Consider the following 15,600-nt stretch of genomic DNA (forward strand, 5'->3'; position numbering starts at 1 on the left):
AGCGGTTTACCCTTCAAAGTAAAGCTTTGACGAAGACTAACGGGAAAAACTTCTGCAAATTCTGAAGAGCGCTGGTGTTCAGTTTGAAAGGAAAACTGCAAAAACATTTTAATTCTCAACAAAATTATGTTAATTAGTCATTTTGCATAAGTCTATTGTGAAATTTTCAGACTGTGACCGGATGTAGTATTACGCGTTAGTTACACATTGACGCCACTTGTCTGCGGATTCCCACGTTAGAATCAACTCGCTGCGTTACCGGTTACTAAGCAACCAGCGGTGAGCATGCTGCGTTCAATCGTCGGTGACACACACACACACATTTTGGTTTATACAGATAATCCACACACAACTAATGTTCAAAATAATATTTTATTGATAATAAAAACAAGCAAGCAAACGTTTGGGTGCCATCCTTAATTACTACATTCAAGTATAAAATCACCTTCATAGTACACATGCATTTCCCTTAATATCCTTGAGACTGATTGCATCCATTTTCATTCACAAAATGAAACAATACCCAGCCCCTAATGTTTCATTTAGCAATAAATTAACTAGATAATGTACTGCAGTTCATAAACTTGACACTTTGAACAAAGTGAAAAAACAGCATGTCAGATACAGTTGGCTGTTGTCCCTTCCCACTCCAACATTACATGAGGCTGTGTGGAAAAGACAGCACCTCTGAAGGCCCACATTTAGCACTGTGTTGATTTGGCATCCGATTGGTTTGACACGAGGGACAATGTGAGGGGAACCTTACTCAACGTGCGCCGTTAACACCACTAATTAAAAAGAAAAGAACGGGACAGTGCTGTCAGCCACGCCAGCAGCTTTGTGAGGCTGTTTTATCGTAAAGGAAGAGAAAGATTAAAGGTCCATGGTTTGTTTTGAAGTAAAGAAAAAACCTGACAGTCTGGTGACAGAGGAACAGTCTTTGGTAACTCATATCAGCAGGGTTCATCGTGCTGTGAGTATGAAAGACATCAGACATGTATGTGGCTGTATTACACTGTTTTTCTGTTTGGAAATGTGTGAGCACAGGTCAACAACCTCGCTGCATTATGGGAATCGTGGGAACCAGCATTTTTCGATCTGGACCTGTATGCTGCATACATTTTCACGACTCTGTTTTTAACAGAACTCTTGTGAGTCCTCCATCTTCAATCACTGAAGTATCCCTTTTAGTTTCCCACAAGATCACCAGAGTGACTACAACTCATCCTGTGAGGAACCTGAATGGAAACGACTCCCGCAGTTAACGAGAGGTTTCTCTCTGATGCGAAGCGGCGGACCGACACGACAGACGCTCGTCTATCGAGCCGCGCTGCCAGCGTGGATCAAAGCCGTATGCTGTCGTCAAGGTGAAAATGTGAAATGTGAAAGAAAAATCATTCACTTCCTCTAAATTTGCCGTCTTGTTGTCCAACGCATATCGAGAGGTGAGAAAAAGTAGCATTGCAAAGAAACAGACGTTTGCTTCTTTCTTCTGGCACAAACCAAACAGCCTCTATTAACTGCATTTCACCTCAATGTTTCCCCCACTTGTAATTCTGAAAGGTTTCCTGGAACGCAGAGTCACATGTCGTCCTGACTATCTGGATCCAATTACAACAAAACCAATTATATGGCACTTAGTGAGATGGAGGAGGGAAGAGAAACAGCGCAACACAATGGATGGGGTTAAAACAGATTCAGTTTTTTGATAATATTTCCCTTTAACTGCTTTGCTCCCAGCTTGCTGTCATGTGGCTGATGACTGACTGATATTGCAGAATATCTATGAATATTCAGGCTGGGGTTAGCTCGTGACTGCAGCCTAACCTGTGGGACAGACTGGGGAGTACAGCGGTGGATACGTGACACAGCTGCTTCCTGTGCTGTGAGTCAGTCTCCCTTGCACATTAGTGAGAACAACATAAGAACAGACTTATGAAGCCCACCCGAGGCTGCTTTGTCAGTATTTCATTGTAATCAAAGTTGAATGATTTTGAGAGAGTCACAAGAGCGTGGGAAAACTTTCAGAGAATGAGGCTGGTGTTACTCTGTTCCCTCGAAAAGACCAAAACCAACAGTGTGTTAGTGTGTCTCTCATTATGGTCTGACTTCCCGTCTCTGTCTCTCAGCTCCAAGCCCAAAATATACAGTTAATTTTTTAATAAAACAGCTGCTCGCTGTAGTTTCTATCAGACAAGCAGGAGGAAATACAGCATCTGTTTGAGACTATTTTCAGCGGCGGATGAATCCACATTTGGTGCTATAGTGTGTGTGTGTGTGTGTGTGTGTGTGTTCACGGTGATGAAGGAGCATGTCAGGACATGTCAGTGGACACACTCACTGCTGGTTTTGATCTTTTCATCTGCTGTTCATGTTCATCACATAACAAACGTCAGCAGACGGATTCTTTAAGTCAGTACGTCCAACGAAAACAGGGTGTCAGGAAAGTTCTGTGTGAACAGCTGATCCACAGTGACATCATCACTCGTCAGCATGTCGTCATACAGGCACGAGCAGGGGGACCCATGACCCACCCCTCTTTATATCATTGGTTAACAAATCTCTACCCATCATGCCTCAGAGCAGTCTATTCATAGTATATCTTTATAATTTGTTCAGATTAGTTTCAATTTCACGTGCACAAAATAATAAGGAGGAGGCGAGGAATGAACCAAAATGAGGTATATCTTGTGTGCACGCAGTGCTTCTCATACCTTTAGATAAATCTGGGAAATGCTGGAATTGGGATTAATGTTTGGTTCCTGCAGCCGCTGCCAGGCTCTGTGCAGGCCAGACGGTTCTGTACAAACCAAACATACCAGAGTGGTGGCTGGGATGCGTTCATCATCATCCCTGGGTGTTTCCTCCAGCTGTGGAGAGCAGCAGACCTTCAGCTGTGCCCTCCTCATCCTCAGCAGACACACATCAAATGCTGTCATAGTCCGATTCTCGCCTGCTGGACTCGGCCACCCCCTCGGCCATGAAGAAGGTCACGGAGCCCAGAAAACCCACCACGACCAGGATGAGCAGCTGCCAGTGCAGCAGCAGGTAGTTACTGTAGAAGAAGGCCAGAGCGGCCATGATGGACTGGAGAGAAAATACAACATGATACTTAAACACCAGGAGGAAACTGGTCTTCTGCAGCTGAACAGTCATTAATCTAAACTCCAAACGAGCCGGGTCTCACACTGAGCCGGGTCTCACGCTGAGCCGGGTCTCACGCTGAGCCGGGTCTCACGCTGAGCCGGGTCTCACACTGAGCCGGGTCTCACACTCACCTGTATGAACTTGAACACGGCGAAGGCGGGAGCGCTGTCATTGCGGAACATGAAGCCGATGATGCTGAGGAGCTGAGTGTTGAAGCAGCTGTCGCCCAAACCGAGCAAGAAGCTGCAGAGCAGCGCCACCCCCACGCTGAGCCGCAACACACACACACACACACAGAGCAGTTAGAAAGACATCATGTAGACACGGTCTGAACAGATCCCGTCAGGATGGATGTACAGCAGCACATTAAACTACGCAGAGCAAAATATTAGAGGAAAAACAAACTAAATGACTGCAACGAACGAGCAAGAGAGAACTGTGAGCTGACTCATGCTCACAGAGCTGCAGTGAAGAGGAACTGAGGAGGAACCACAGCTTCAGTCCGACACACTGATCCTCCGACTCAAACACCACTACTCTCTCCCAATTCTACACATTTGGATCTGATCATTTAAGGATAACTTTAGTTTTTTACAACCTGGACCTTATTTCTAGCATTAAATACGCCCATTTACTCACCCAGACAACTTTGGTGGCATTTGGAGTCGTTTTGAAGAAATTAGCCCCAGAGGAGCGGCGCGTATATCCGTATAATGCGAGTACTCGGGGCATCCATGCGCAGCCTCTATATAACGCATAATCTGCAGAAACTCATTCATATTCCAATATTTTGTTATGATATGCTGGTGCTATTCCCCTCTGAGCCCGTGGTGGCATGTTATCAACATCCGGCGTCTCCAGGCAACTACCTCTGACGTGGATGATGTCATTACCGAACGCCGGTCGCTGCGAGCAGCCAGCCACAACACGGCTGACTCTGCGGCGGTCGGCTACGAATACGCAATAACGAACCATAGCTGAGCCAAACTACAGCTAAACTAGCCGACCGCCGGCTCAGAGGGGAATAGCACCAGCATATCAGAACTAAATATTGGAATATGAATGAGTTATAATCCATCATGGCTGCCACATCGTGGCCGACACCAACTGCTCCTTCAGCATTTTTCTGTTTGGTGACGTCAGAACTTTGGTGACGTCAGAAAACTAACCGGACAAACTGTTCAATGAAGAGTTCATGTTACTTTTTTAAGACTTTTTCTGTCTACTGATGATGTTCTGGTATTTCTGCCTTTATCGGAAGTTAATAATACACATAAACGAGTGTACAGCCTGTAGTTTCTATGAGTCAGCTTCCTGTTTCAGGAGTCAGTATCAGAAATTAATGTGCTTTAGATTTTTATGCTGAAATGAAAGCGTTAAATCAGATCTACAAAGACAAACGTTTTTCCAAATATGTCTTGATTTTTTTCAAGTATCTTCCTTGAGCTGTCTCACCACCAGCCAGACCAGGACCAGATTAGTCTGGAGGGATTTCCACACAACAACACAACACAATTTCTTGTCTGCCTACAATTTGTTCAGGGACTCAAATATCCACAACTCAAAATAAGGTGAGTCTGCTTAAATGCTAATGAGACAGTGTTCAGGTTTTTCCTCGCGGTGGTCTCTGTACCTGGGTGTGATGTAGGCCTGCAGATCTGTTCCTGCCTCCGGGGCTATGGGAGCGTCCCTGGCAATGTTGAGGAAAATCAGGTAAAAGGCAACGAAGTGAGTGATGAGCCCCAGCAGCACCACCGGGTTCCTCCCGAAGCGGTTGCACTTGTTCAGCATCCCAAACACGCCCCCTCCTGGCCACACAGAGCAGGGAGCAGCAGAGGAGAAAATCAGTAGCTGCGAGGTGACATTCCTCAGGTCGTCCTCAGGTGCGCTCTGCAGCGACAACCTGCATCATAAGTAAGGTGAAGAAGGGACGCGGCACACGGGACTCACCCAAGATCTCGCCTATGCCGATGAAAATGCCCGAGATGCCGATCAGACTCTTGGCATCTTGGCCAAATCGCGTCATGGCTCCGATACACGTCCCGTACACTCCGCTGTAAAAGGTGAGCTCCAAGCCTGACAGAGCAGAATGCATGAAGTCAGACTCATCAGTCACATCGGTTTCAGTCTGACTTCCACCTGCTGCGCCTCATTCTCACCCACCTGTGTATCCTATGGAGACGCTCAGCAGCAGCATCTCTTTGGTGACAAACATTTTACACGCTTTGACTGCGAAAACAAAACAGAGGGTGGATGTTAGCACGTCACACAGTTCTGTTACACCGAGGATTTAAAGCTCATGACGAGGACGTACCGAAAGCATCCAGAGCTTGTGAGCTGAGGCCTGAGTGAGGTGAGCTGCAAAGAGGATGAACACTGATGAAGACATCCCATCATGACACTGACACAAAAACACCACACAATCAATCAGATTTATTTGTTTAGCATCGTTTACTTAAAGCATCGTGTCCCTCAACCTTTCACAGGATCAGATTTTCTCTTGGATATTTTCACCTTCCAGCCCCTCCCTAAACTGGACATGGTTGCCGTGGGAGACAGTATCACAGCAGTTTCAAAGAGAAATGTAGAGAAGACGACAAAGGATAACATTTACAGTTAAAGGTCACCTGTCCCATCCTGTACTGCTCCACCAAAAAACCATTGTTCCTGCATGTGTGTGTGTGTGTGGGGGGGGGGTGGGGGATGAGCATCTGTCTTTTAAAAAAACCTTTTCCAGGACATCAGCTGGTTACTTTCCACCACTAATGGAGGTTTTCTGTGGAAGTCTTATATGTAAATACTGACGGCTTACTCGTCGCTAACGATGAGACTAAGGGACTATTCCAGGAAACAGGCTCGAGCAGGGGCTCTAACGACAGCTCAACAGCATTTACAGAAATAAATACCTGTGATCAGTTTCCAGTTCCAGGGTCTCTGTGCAGAGAGTTAATTAGGAATCACCGCTTATTGCTTTGTTTGGTTCAACTGTTCACAGATCTATTATTACTCTATTACAAACACAGATCTATTGCACCCCCTTGCAGCCTTTTTTATCCATTCTTTAATGGGCTTCAAGTCGTGGGAACTTGAACGCATCGCAGCCTCTAGTAGAGGAGCTGATCATGATGCTGCCTTTTACAAACGGAGGTAAAATGGATATTTATTCTGCACATGATGTCCAATCATGAGCTTCATGAGGAGGTGGCTCGTTTCATCTCAACAGCACATGTGATGTTGAAACATGTTTGTGTCTTGTGGGTTTTCACTTTGTCATGGCTCGTTCTTTGATGGTGATACATAATAGAACTGCGAACCACTGCACAGCGCACTTCACACCTCCACCTGCACCTCCAACTCCACCTCCACCTGCACCTCCACCTTCTGTGTACTTAACCTTTAAGTACACACATACTTAACTAAATTATATACATTTTAGTATATTGGCACATTTCATTTCATTGGTATATTTTATTGTTTACTGTTTCTCTACATTTTAGTATATTTCAGCTGCTGTCGGTTCATCTCACTTCCATATTTCATTGTTTATTGATCAGTATATTTTATTGCCTTAGTATATTTTCATTCTGTTATAATTTTAATTGCATTTACGAATATTTTTATTGCATGTTGGTTTATTTTATTGTAGTTATCTTAATTTTATCCTTTCTAATCTTTCTTATCTTTCTTATTATCTGTTTCTAACATGGGGGTTGCAATGAAAATTTCATTGACATGTCATGCTCAATGACAATAAAGACTCTTGAATCTTGAATAATAATTTGAGAAGACCTCCAGATGATGGCGTGTTTCAGTTCGTCTATCCTTATGAATATTATGAAGTGATGAGTCTGAGAATCACAGACACAATGTAAGCATCCCGCCATTTTATATTCACAGTACGGATTCAAGTCGGAACATTTATGATGTCACTTCCTTCTTTTTCTCGAGGCACGTCTCCATAATTGTATCGAAGCCAGTTTCTTTCGTCACGTGTCTGTATCTGTGCTCATATTTCACACTAAAGGCTCGCTGTGTTTTCTTTGTATCAACATATGTGGAGTTTACACCTGATATCTGATTTGAATTTCGTCATTTTCACTTTCACTTCGTCGTGACTGGCGTGGGACATACAGTAATGGACTCCCCGGTTCACCAGGGCTCACGCGAATCCCGCCGACACTCACCCGGCCGTGGAGCAGCTCTCCGTGGATTCAGCCTGCAGCAGCGACTCTGACACCTCGGAGGGAGCCGGCTCAGGGTCAGGCTTTCGGATCAGAAAGAAGAGGAAGCAACCCACCAGACTGATCACCGTGAGGGAGATGAACACCGTCTGACGGTCCTTGTCTGAGACACGGAACATGAGTCACACGCTTAAAATGAAACTTCATATGAGAAGTCGGCATGGAAACTGGACTCACACACTCATGTGATGCGGAGACTTTATTAAATACAGCTTCCTGCCTACCTGTGATGTGCACGTGTCCATGCCAGGCACAGTATATGTATAGATTTCCAAAGAATAAGCTGCAGAGAGATGAGGGATGATGAAAAAGTAAGACCAAACAACACATTTCTCCATGAAAACCTCACGCTGATCCAGGGTCGTGCTGGATAAAAGGTTCACCTGAACTGCAGCAGCGCCCAAAATATGCCGCTATTCCTTCCAATGGTGTTATCGGTGGAGTTGATGGCGAGCACGTTTCCCTGAGCCGTCCACAAAACTAAAAGACAAAGAGGAAATATAACCATGACGACATATTCCCTCAGTAGAAACTGTCGTGAGGTTACGTTTCTTTACCTGCTGCTGCGATTCCAACCAGCACAGACGCTGTGTAGAAGCTCCAAGTGTACGGGTAAATGAACACCGCGATGTAGCCGCTGCACAAAACATTAAGAGGCATTAGAAGCCTGAATTGTTTTAGTATATTTTTACAGTCTTAATATATTTTATTTCTGGTATATTTTCTTTTTTTATTGCATTTACGCATATTTTTTACTGCATGTTAGTTTATTTTATTCCCTTATCTTGACTTTATTTTATTATCTTTCTTATCTTTTTTATTACCTACACCGGGGTTGCAATGCAAATTTCGTTGACATGCTCAACAACAATAAAGGTTTGTTGAATGTTGAATTTGCATGAAAAGTTGTGTTAGTCAGTGCTTGGTTTACCTGTACAGAAGCCCACTAAAAAACATTGACAGCTGCGGTCCAATGACAGTCACCACCGAAGGAGCGATCAGGTTGGATGCAGAGAAAACTCCATAGATGATGGCCATGCTACAAGCGACAGGCAGCAGGACAGTTAATGCACGAAGTCATGTTCGGTGTTTGCTGAAACCCTGAATGACTGCAAACTGAACTCAGAGCAAACTTCGTTCCATAAAACGGTTTACCTAAGATTTAATTATTCCTCGAGGATTTCTGAGTGCGACAGATTTGATTATAGAAGGTTCCTCCCAGTCTCTGTCAATTCTGGGAAAGTCTGTGTGTCTGTCTATGAGCCCACAGCATGTTGTGCTCAGTCGAACATCCGCACAGATGACGTGTGCTGGGGCATCAAATAAAAACCAAAATATTACACTAAACAAACTAAATCATCTGAGTGTCTGTGGCTGGAGAGATGGTAGCACCTTACCTTGTGTATCCACTCCCGTGGAAGTCGGTGCTATTGAAGCTCTTGATAATAGTTTGCTGTGAGGATGAAGAAAGACGAGTGTTCAGGACCGAACGCTGATGTTTCTTATCTGAAGCCATGTGTGATCAATCTGGAATGTGCATCAGTAGATCCAACCCACCTCTATGTTGCCACACGTTTGAAAAGCAGTAAACATGAACATGAATCCGAAGCCCAGGATGATGATGTTCAGCAGCCTCTTCCCCTCTGGACTCATTTTGCAGGTTTTACGCAAATACCTCGAGGAAGTGATTACAAAAAAAAAAATCTACTGGAGAGAACAGCACATCTGAAAGTGGAAGAAGAGAAGTAGAGACCAGAAGAGTGTGTGACATTCGAGCAACAACCCAGAAAAATAACTGAAACTGTCTCTTTTCACACCAAACTTCATTTAAAAATCTGCTGTTTTATCACAGACACATACAGGCTTAAGACCGTGACATGTCCTAAATACTTCACAGCATTTCCGATTAAACAGCACACACTAATAATTCCGGGTTAAAATAGATCTACACAACTTAATTTCCATAAAATAAAAAGTTGTAAAACAGTTTCCCATCGCCTTCACCACCTCGCTTATCTCGGTGTGTTTTAGTGGAGAACTAAAAGTTAGCTTGCCTTCAGAGATGAGCTGATTTGTTAATGAATGTTTTGGTTAACATAACCCTTTTGTGAGAGTGTTCGATCAGAAATAATGTCTGAATATCAGCAAAGGAGTTTTTTTTTTTTACAAGAGTTGTGTTTGACTTCATCTCTGAAGCCATAGACAGAGGAAAGGATCGACACAATGACGGATGGCAACAGACAGAGGTGTCTTTTCGTACATGTAACGCCATTGTTAAGAAAACAAGTGTGAAAAACTTACCGACGAAGCTGACGCTGTTTAGCTAACCCTTCAGGCTGCTGCTCTTTGTGCGGACTCAGTGTGTTAGCAGTGACATAGTTTGTTAGTTTGTTGTTTGAGGAACGCCCTTAGCCACTCATCTTATCCGTGTGGTTCCTGTGCGTTAGCTTAACATGGTGGTTTCCGCCGAATAAAAAGATATCCTCTGGAATACTTTCACAGCACCGGCAAACAGGACTTGCCCGAAACGAGACAGGGGTTGTCATGTGAATTAGTCAGCTGACGGTAGAGCTGTGACTCGCTGACTCTGAGCATAACATCTTCGATTTACAAACGCTCAGTGCAGAGAAAATTCACTAACAGCCATTATCTAACACCAATCCAGTTTTGTTTTGTGTTTATGGAAAATTGATTCTACTTCCGGGCCTTTGTTTAGTAATTATACTTCACAAGGCGGCCGTAAAGGCAACCCGTTTTAAACAATTAAACATTTGTTAATTTTTTAATAAGATTATATGTTTGCTAAATGGTTTCTTCTTTTACGCAGAAGCTTTTCATCTTTTGAGGTAACGCTACAGCTAGCCAGCAAGCTAGCACTACAAGTAAAAGTACTTCCGGTCCACAATAATACGTCGCCTGATTGCAAAATTTAGAAAACACGCTGCCATGCAATAAACAAGCCCGAGTGGCTATAAAAAACAGTAATTGGTTAATGCCGTTTATTTGTTGAAATGTCTGGTGCTTTTATTTTTTGAATAACTTTAAAGTAATTCCACCAGAGGGCGCCAATGCGGCCCTTAAAACACCAAAGAGCGCCTAATTTCCGAGGTAGAAGAAGATTAGCTCACTGGTTTTGGGCGGTTGTAGACAACTTGGCCTATCTGCGGAGGTAGGCTGTTCTCGTGGAGGACGACGTGCACGAAGTTGTGCTGGAAGAAGTCGCTTCTTTTGTTGTTGTGCAGTTCAAAGTACCCCGGAGGCACGGCGATTCCATTTAAATCACACACTCGTGTCTGTGTGTGTGGACTTTTACAAAAGAGGAGGCTCGATCGTAGCTGAGATTTGAACTGTTGTGCGGAAGGCTGCCAGGCCTCAGAGGCTAATCACCATGAGTTACGGTAGGGCTCCGCCAGACGTCGATGGCATGACTTCCCTGAAAGTGGACAACTTAACATACCGAACATCGCCCGAAACCCTCAGACGTGTATTCGAGAAGTATGGCCGAGTGGGGGACGTCTACATTCCCAGAGACCGCTACACGAAAGAGAGTCGCGGTTTCGCGTTTGTGCGGTTCCACGACAAACGGGACGCCGAGGATGCGATGGACGCCATGGACGGCGCGCTGCTGGATGGACGGGAGTTGCGGGTCCAGATGGCCCGGTACGGCAGACCCCCCGATTCCCACTATGGTGGAGGGCGGCGAGGAGGGCCAGCCAGGAGGTACAGCGGTCACGGACGCCGAAGCAGAAGGTAAGAGTGAGCACGTAACTGCTAGTTAGAGAGCCCCCTTTAGTTATACGGACGGAGTCTGTTGCCAGACTCCATTGAAAAAATTACCTATTTTGGTGGCCCTGGCCAGATTCGATATAGATCAGATATAGCAAACGAAGCTAATGAAGATTATTATAGATTTTCTTTGTCAATAATTATCTTCTTCCATTATTTGAATCATGACTGAACCAGGAGAGCCTCCTGATCCGGAACTGTTCATGCTCTTCCTGCTGTAGAGACAAGCAGCTGCTGTCCAAGACATTTTGATTATTGTTCTTTAGGCTACAACATCTGCTAATGCTAGCTAATCTGTTTGATCCTGTAATGAGTCAATGAGCCTTCATCATCTTCTGTATCAGTGTAGCTCCATTCAGGACTACAGGCCAGTGCAGGTCAGGCTTTCCTCAGTTCACTGCCAGCTGTTGTCACATTGCTGATGGTAACCCAACCCACTGAATGTACCCAGCTATTCCCCCAGCCCGAGACACAGGAGACGCAGCAGGTCCCGCAGCAGGAGCCGCTCTCGTTCCCGAAGCCGATCCCGCGACAGCAAATCCAGGTCCAGGTCCTACTCCCGGTCCAAGTCCCACTCTCCCAGGAGCAAGAAGACCAAGGACAAGTCCCAATCTCGTTCCAGATCTAGATCCAGGTCCCGGTCCAAGTCCAAGTCCAAGTCCAGGTCCAGAAGCCGTACCCCTTCCTCCAAAAGAGGGTCCAGGTCGAGATCCAAAAGCCAGCCCAGGTCCGCAGCAGAAAACGGAGGCGAATCCCCGTAAAGCTCAGCACATCAGCAACAGGTGAGTTTGAATAGATGTCGCTGTTTCACTGACAAAGTAAAATTTGTGTCTTTGTTAAAGTCGTCAGTGGGGGGGACGGACAGGCGAGTTAAAATTTGTCTGTAACAGTAAGTTTAGCGTGTTAAAGATGCATCAGGGATCGTTTTCCCTGCAAACTTGATCTGCAACACAACTTGTTGAGCTCATTATATCACTGAATACTAAGCAAAGTGTTTTTTAAGAGCGGTTCTGACAAATCTGGACTTCTCTCCTTCTCAAGCTGCGGCGTCCTGTTTGCTAACGCGGCGTTTGAGCTGCTGAGGCAGTATGAGCAGTTAGGTGTGTGGTGAGCTGCGGCCTGCGGCTGCTTGGGGTTTCTGAGGCAGTCAGTGTTGGGGTTTGGTGTTGAGGTACGTCACTGTGTCCACCGCTCGGCATAAAACTGCCCCCATGTCACGTCCCCATCCAGGCGCTGCTGCTTGAGAGACACTGAGGTTTGTCCACCTCTCCTCCCATGTCAGCTCTGTTGTCTTACTGATATCTCCCACATTTCCAACATGACAGGTTTCCTCTGATAATGTTTTGAGGTAGACTGTTGGGGGAGAAAGAGGCTGTAATCACTGCCACACTCACAGGAATGCTGTTATTAATGTGTGACATGTCAGTAGGAGAAGACACCAGCCTCACACAGCAGATCAGTCGTTAACTTTCTAATCCTCTAACCTGTGTCCTGAGGATCACTGATCAGTCCAGCTGCAGAGCTCCCTGATCATTTTCTTGATTCAGATTTTGTAGCGAAACCTGGGCTCGTGACGAGGGCTGCGACTAATGATTATCATCGTTATCGATTAATCTGCTGATTGTTTTTTGCTTTGATTGAATCTGTCTTTTTAATGTCAAAGACTGAAAATGCCCGTCACAAGTTCCCACAACTCCAGACATCTTTAAATGTGTTGTAATGTAAAATTCAGAGGTGTTCAGTTTACAGAACGACAAAAGAAAAGCACGTCGTCACGTTTGAGAAGCTGGTGCCAGACGATGTTCAGCATTTCTGCTCAAAATGCTTGAAATGATCAAACAGTTGGCAGGTTAACTGTGAGGGTAGAAGACTGCACATGGGTTTAAGGTGCTGACTGAAACCTAATAACACTGGTTGACTGCAGACTTTTGTCGCATGTCAGCGGTCAAACACAAACACTTTTATTTTTGGTATCAGGGTTTTGGGTTTTTTTTGCGTGTTTAGATCAGCGTCAGTCCAGTTTAGCACACTTCAAATAATGTTCTGGGGGATCTGTAAAACATGTCGACACGTTGGAAAATGTTTCTAACTGTTCCTGTTTGGACTTTTTTCAGGTGACTTCAGAACTTAATGTCCAGCTGGATCCCAGGAGAGCGACAGTGTCCTGCTGTGAAAGGTTATTATTGTGTCTTCCATGCTTTGCTTTGTTTTATCCGTTTAGCCCTCGAAAGGGCTTTTTCATTTCAGTGCTGTGATTTTATTTCTTCTTCATGACATGTTTCTAATTCTAATCACTGAGTTTGCTGTGGGGAGGAATTTCTCTTCTGACTTGCTTTTTGTATTGAGAACACAGGATAATATACAAGTACGATTGAAGCTTCTGTACGTGACAGTTTATCAAGAAGCGCATTTACAGTTCAGCTTTCTCTGGCTTTGCTAAGCTCACAGCCATCCTTCATTACTTTATTACTGGTGGCAGACATTTGGTCACCAGCTCAGTCCAGTGAAGAGGGTTTACGGAGGCAGATCACATGCAGCATCAACAGATCTTTGATGTTTGATGTGACGGCTGTGACTCGAGGCGACGTGGGCGTCCACCAATCAGGAGCTTGGTGGGTCGATCCCTGGCCTCTGCAGTCACTGAGGTCTTATTAGTGCATCTGTCTTAATGGTAAATTCAGTATTTTTGTCCATGTCCGTGGTGTCAGTCAGGATAAGTAGACACCTCGGGCCTTGTTCTCACATCCAATGAAGCCATTTTCTACTCTTTGTTTCTTATTCAGAAAAAGACCAAAAGCATCCAAAGTGTCAAATCCACACCGACCTTTTAAAGTTTGCTCCTGTTGTTGTTTTTATGTCATTAAAGGAAAAGAATCCCTCTAAAACTCAGTGTTACCTGCTTCCTCCTCTTCTTTAAAGTCCACGGCTCAGGGTGTCTTCTGTTAGATGGGACAGCAGATCATTCTACCTGCAGTGATTGAATGTTAAATGTAATTGCATTCTGAATATACAGAAAATGAATAAAACTGAAGCTCTAAAAGAACGTGTCAGGTCAGCGAAGGTCTGAATGGATTTTAAATCGTCGGTTTAATTCTTCAGGACGTGTCTTGTTTTTTCTTTTTCATTTCTGATGCTAATCCCGCTCGTCTGTTTTTTGTTGTTTTTGTTTTTTTCTTTGTGCACTAGGCGCAGTTGTGTAGCAGTTGAGTATTGCTGGTTAGCTGTTAAGGTGGCGTGTTGCTCTGCTGAGTGCTTGGATGTGTCCAGTATTCTCCAGATGCTCCCGTGGCTACCAGTGAGCAGCTGCTACAGTCTCACGCTCTGTACAGTGATTTTTTTCCCCACATGGTCATGGGCGACAGATGTGATTTTCATTAAAGATTTTGGTGTTTTCTCTATCATGGCTTCTTCTTTTATTGCTCAGTTTTATTTTGGGTGTGTACATTTACATGCATGTAGCTGCTGAAACACGACACGAGGACAGCTGCTGTTACAGCTGCTACTGAAAGCTGTGTGAGACAACATTAAAATACAATGAGCCAATCAGAAATGACCTCAGACACTGAAGACTGGATGTGAAACTGGTTTCTTTTTGTCTCCAGTTTACTGGAGTCCCGCAGGTAACCAGCGTATGAACATTCACATGCAATGGACTGCTGTACATCAGATATGAGCATCCCAAATTAATAACTGGAGTTTTCAGTTCTAGCATCATGGACAGCGTTGCTGCTGTATCTCACTGTTGGATGGGTTGTCATGAAGCTGGCTACAGGTATTCAAGCTTCCCAGAGGAAAAATGCTGATGAGTTTAGTCCTCTGACTGTACACTGACTCAAAGCACACAAAACACTAAGTAAGTACAAGACTAACAGCCAGTGATTGAAATACACTTCCAAACAGACCAAGATTTGGTGAATGTAGGATATGAAGGCAGGTGTCGCCAGTCAGAGGGCTCGCACAACCTGATATCCACTGCAATGATAACCAAAACTTACAAATGGAGTTTACAAAGAAGTCAGGCTGGATTCCCAGAAGCACTTCAGATTTTTTCCTTCGACCTGTCCCACATGGAGAAGTCTGCCCAGTCACCAAACCACACTTTAACTTTGGATGATTTTATACACTGTGGGTTACATTCACTTCCAGTGTTTTAGAGCATACACTGTTGAAATATTCACACATTGCAACCAAGGTGTGGTTAAGGAATGGTAAAGTGAATAAAATCATGTGGTGACAGGAGAGATCCTTGTCACAGTGAAACAATAAATGAAGTGAATACCATAAAGGACGAGGTGTGAACCTTGTTGGTTTGGTTGTTTATCAACAAATTGCAGGCTTTTATGTTTATTTATCAATTTTAATTTCAGCTCTCACTGGTATCTATGACCTGTCTTATTTTTTTAATTACTAACTACTAACAAGCTAC

The 15,600-nt window shown here is 44.4% G+C and overlaps 2 protein-coding genes across 4 annotated transcripts; one reads left to right on the top strand and one right to left on the bottom strand.

Annotated features, from left to right (window-relative positions):
- Positions 1–353: 353 nt before the first annotated feature.
- mfsd11 (major facilitator superfamily domain containing 11) lies at positions 354–9,985 on the bottom strand. Its single transcript, XM_041957808.1, has 14 exons — positions 9,690–9,985; positions 8,946–9,113; positions 8,786–8,841; positions 8,320–8,427; positions 7,946–8,025; positions 7,772–7,868; positions 7,613–7,671; positions 7,332–7,491; positions 5,462–5,505; positions 5,311–5,376; positions 5,098–5,223; positions 4,781–4,955; positions 3,279–3,414; positions 354–3,087 (listed from the first exon to the last, which is right to left on the bottom strand). The coding sequence occupies exons 2-14, from the start codon at positions 9,039–9,041 to the stop codon at positions 2,926–2,928; spliced, it is 1,365 nt and encodes a 454-aa protein (XP_041813742.1). The 5' UTR covers positions 9,042–9,113; positions 9,690–9,985; the 3' UTR covers positions 354–2,925.
- A 533-nt stretch (positions 9,986–10,518) lies between these two features.
- srsf2b (serine and arginine rich splicing factor 2b) lies at positions 10,519–14,572 on the top strand. 3 transcript variants are annotated; one of them, XR_006007583.1, is made up of 4 exons: positions 10,523–11,138; positions 11,626–11,956; positions 13,289–13,350; positions 14,361–14,572. XR_006007583.1 is itself a non-coding variant. In XM_041956777.1 (3 exons), the coding sequence occupies exons 1-2, from the start codon at positions 10,777–10,779 to the stop codon at positions 11,933–11,935; spliced, it is 660 nt and encodes a 219-aa protein (XP_041812711.1). In that variant the 5' UTR covers positions 10,519–10,776; the 3' UTR covers positions 11,936–11,956; positions 13,289–14,572. The 3 variants fall into 3 exon arrangements, 2 of the variants coding, with proteins under 2 accessions (XP_041812711.1, XP_041812710.1); XM_041956777.1 differs by having other exon boundaries at positions 10,519–11,138; positions 11,638–11,956; positions 13,289–14,572; XM_041956776.1 differs by having other exon boundaries at positions 13,289–14,572.
- Positions 14,573–15,600: the final 1,028 nt, after the last annotated feature.

Source organism: Chelmon rostratus, chromosome 17, assembly GCF_017976325.1.
Source record: "Chelmon rostratus isolate fCheRos1 chromosome 17, fCheRos1.pri, whole genome shotgun sequence".
In the NCBI taxonomy this organism is placed as follows: Eukaryota; Metazoa; Chordata; class Actinopteri; order Chaetodontiformes; family Chaetodontidae; genus Chelmon; species Chelmon rostratus.

What these genes read in the sequence shown, in the direction of transcription:
- mfsd11 (XM_041957808.1), bottom strand. Translation starts at nt 9,041, where the DNA reads ATGAGTCCAGAGGGGAAGAGGCTGCTGAACATCATCATCCTGGGCTTC. An exon ending in TTTAGTGGGCTTCTGTACAG is followed by an intron (nt 8,026 to 8,319) that starts GTAAACCAAGCA and finishes TGTTTTGTGCAG; the next exon opens with CGGCTACATCGCGGTGTTCA. An exon ending in CGGCATAGGCGAGATCTTGG is followed by an intron (nt 4,956 to 5,097) that starts GTGAGTCCCGTG and finishes CTGTGTGGCCAG; the next exon opens with GAGGGGGCGTGTTTGGGATG.
- srsf2b (XM_041956776.1), top strand. Translation starts at nt 10,777, where the DNA reads ATGAGTTACGGTAGGGCTCCGCCAGACGTCGATGGCATGACTTCCCTG. An exon ending in CACGGACGCCGAAGCAGAAG is followed by an intron (nt 11,139 to 11,625) that starts GTAAGAGTGAGC and finishes GAATGTACCCAG; the next exon opens with CTATTCCCCCAGCCCGAGAC.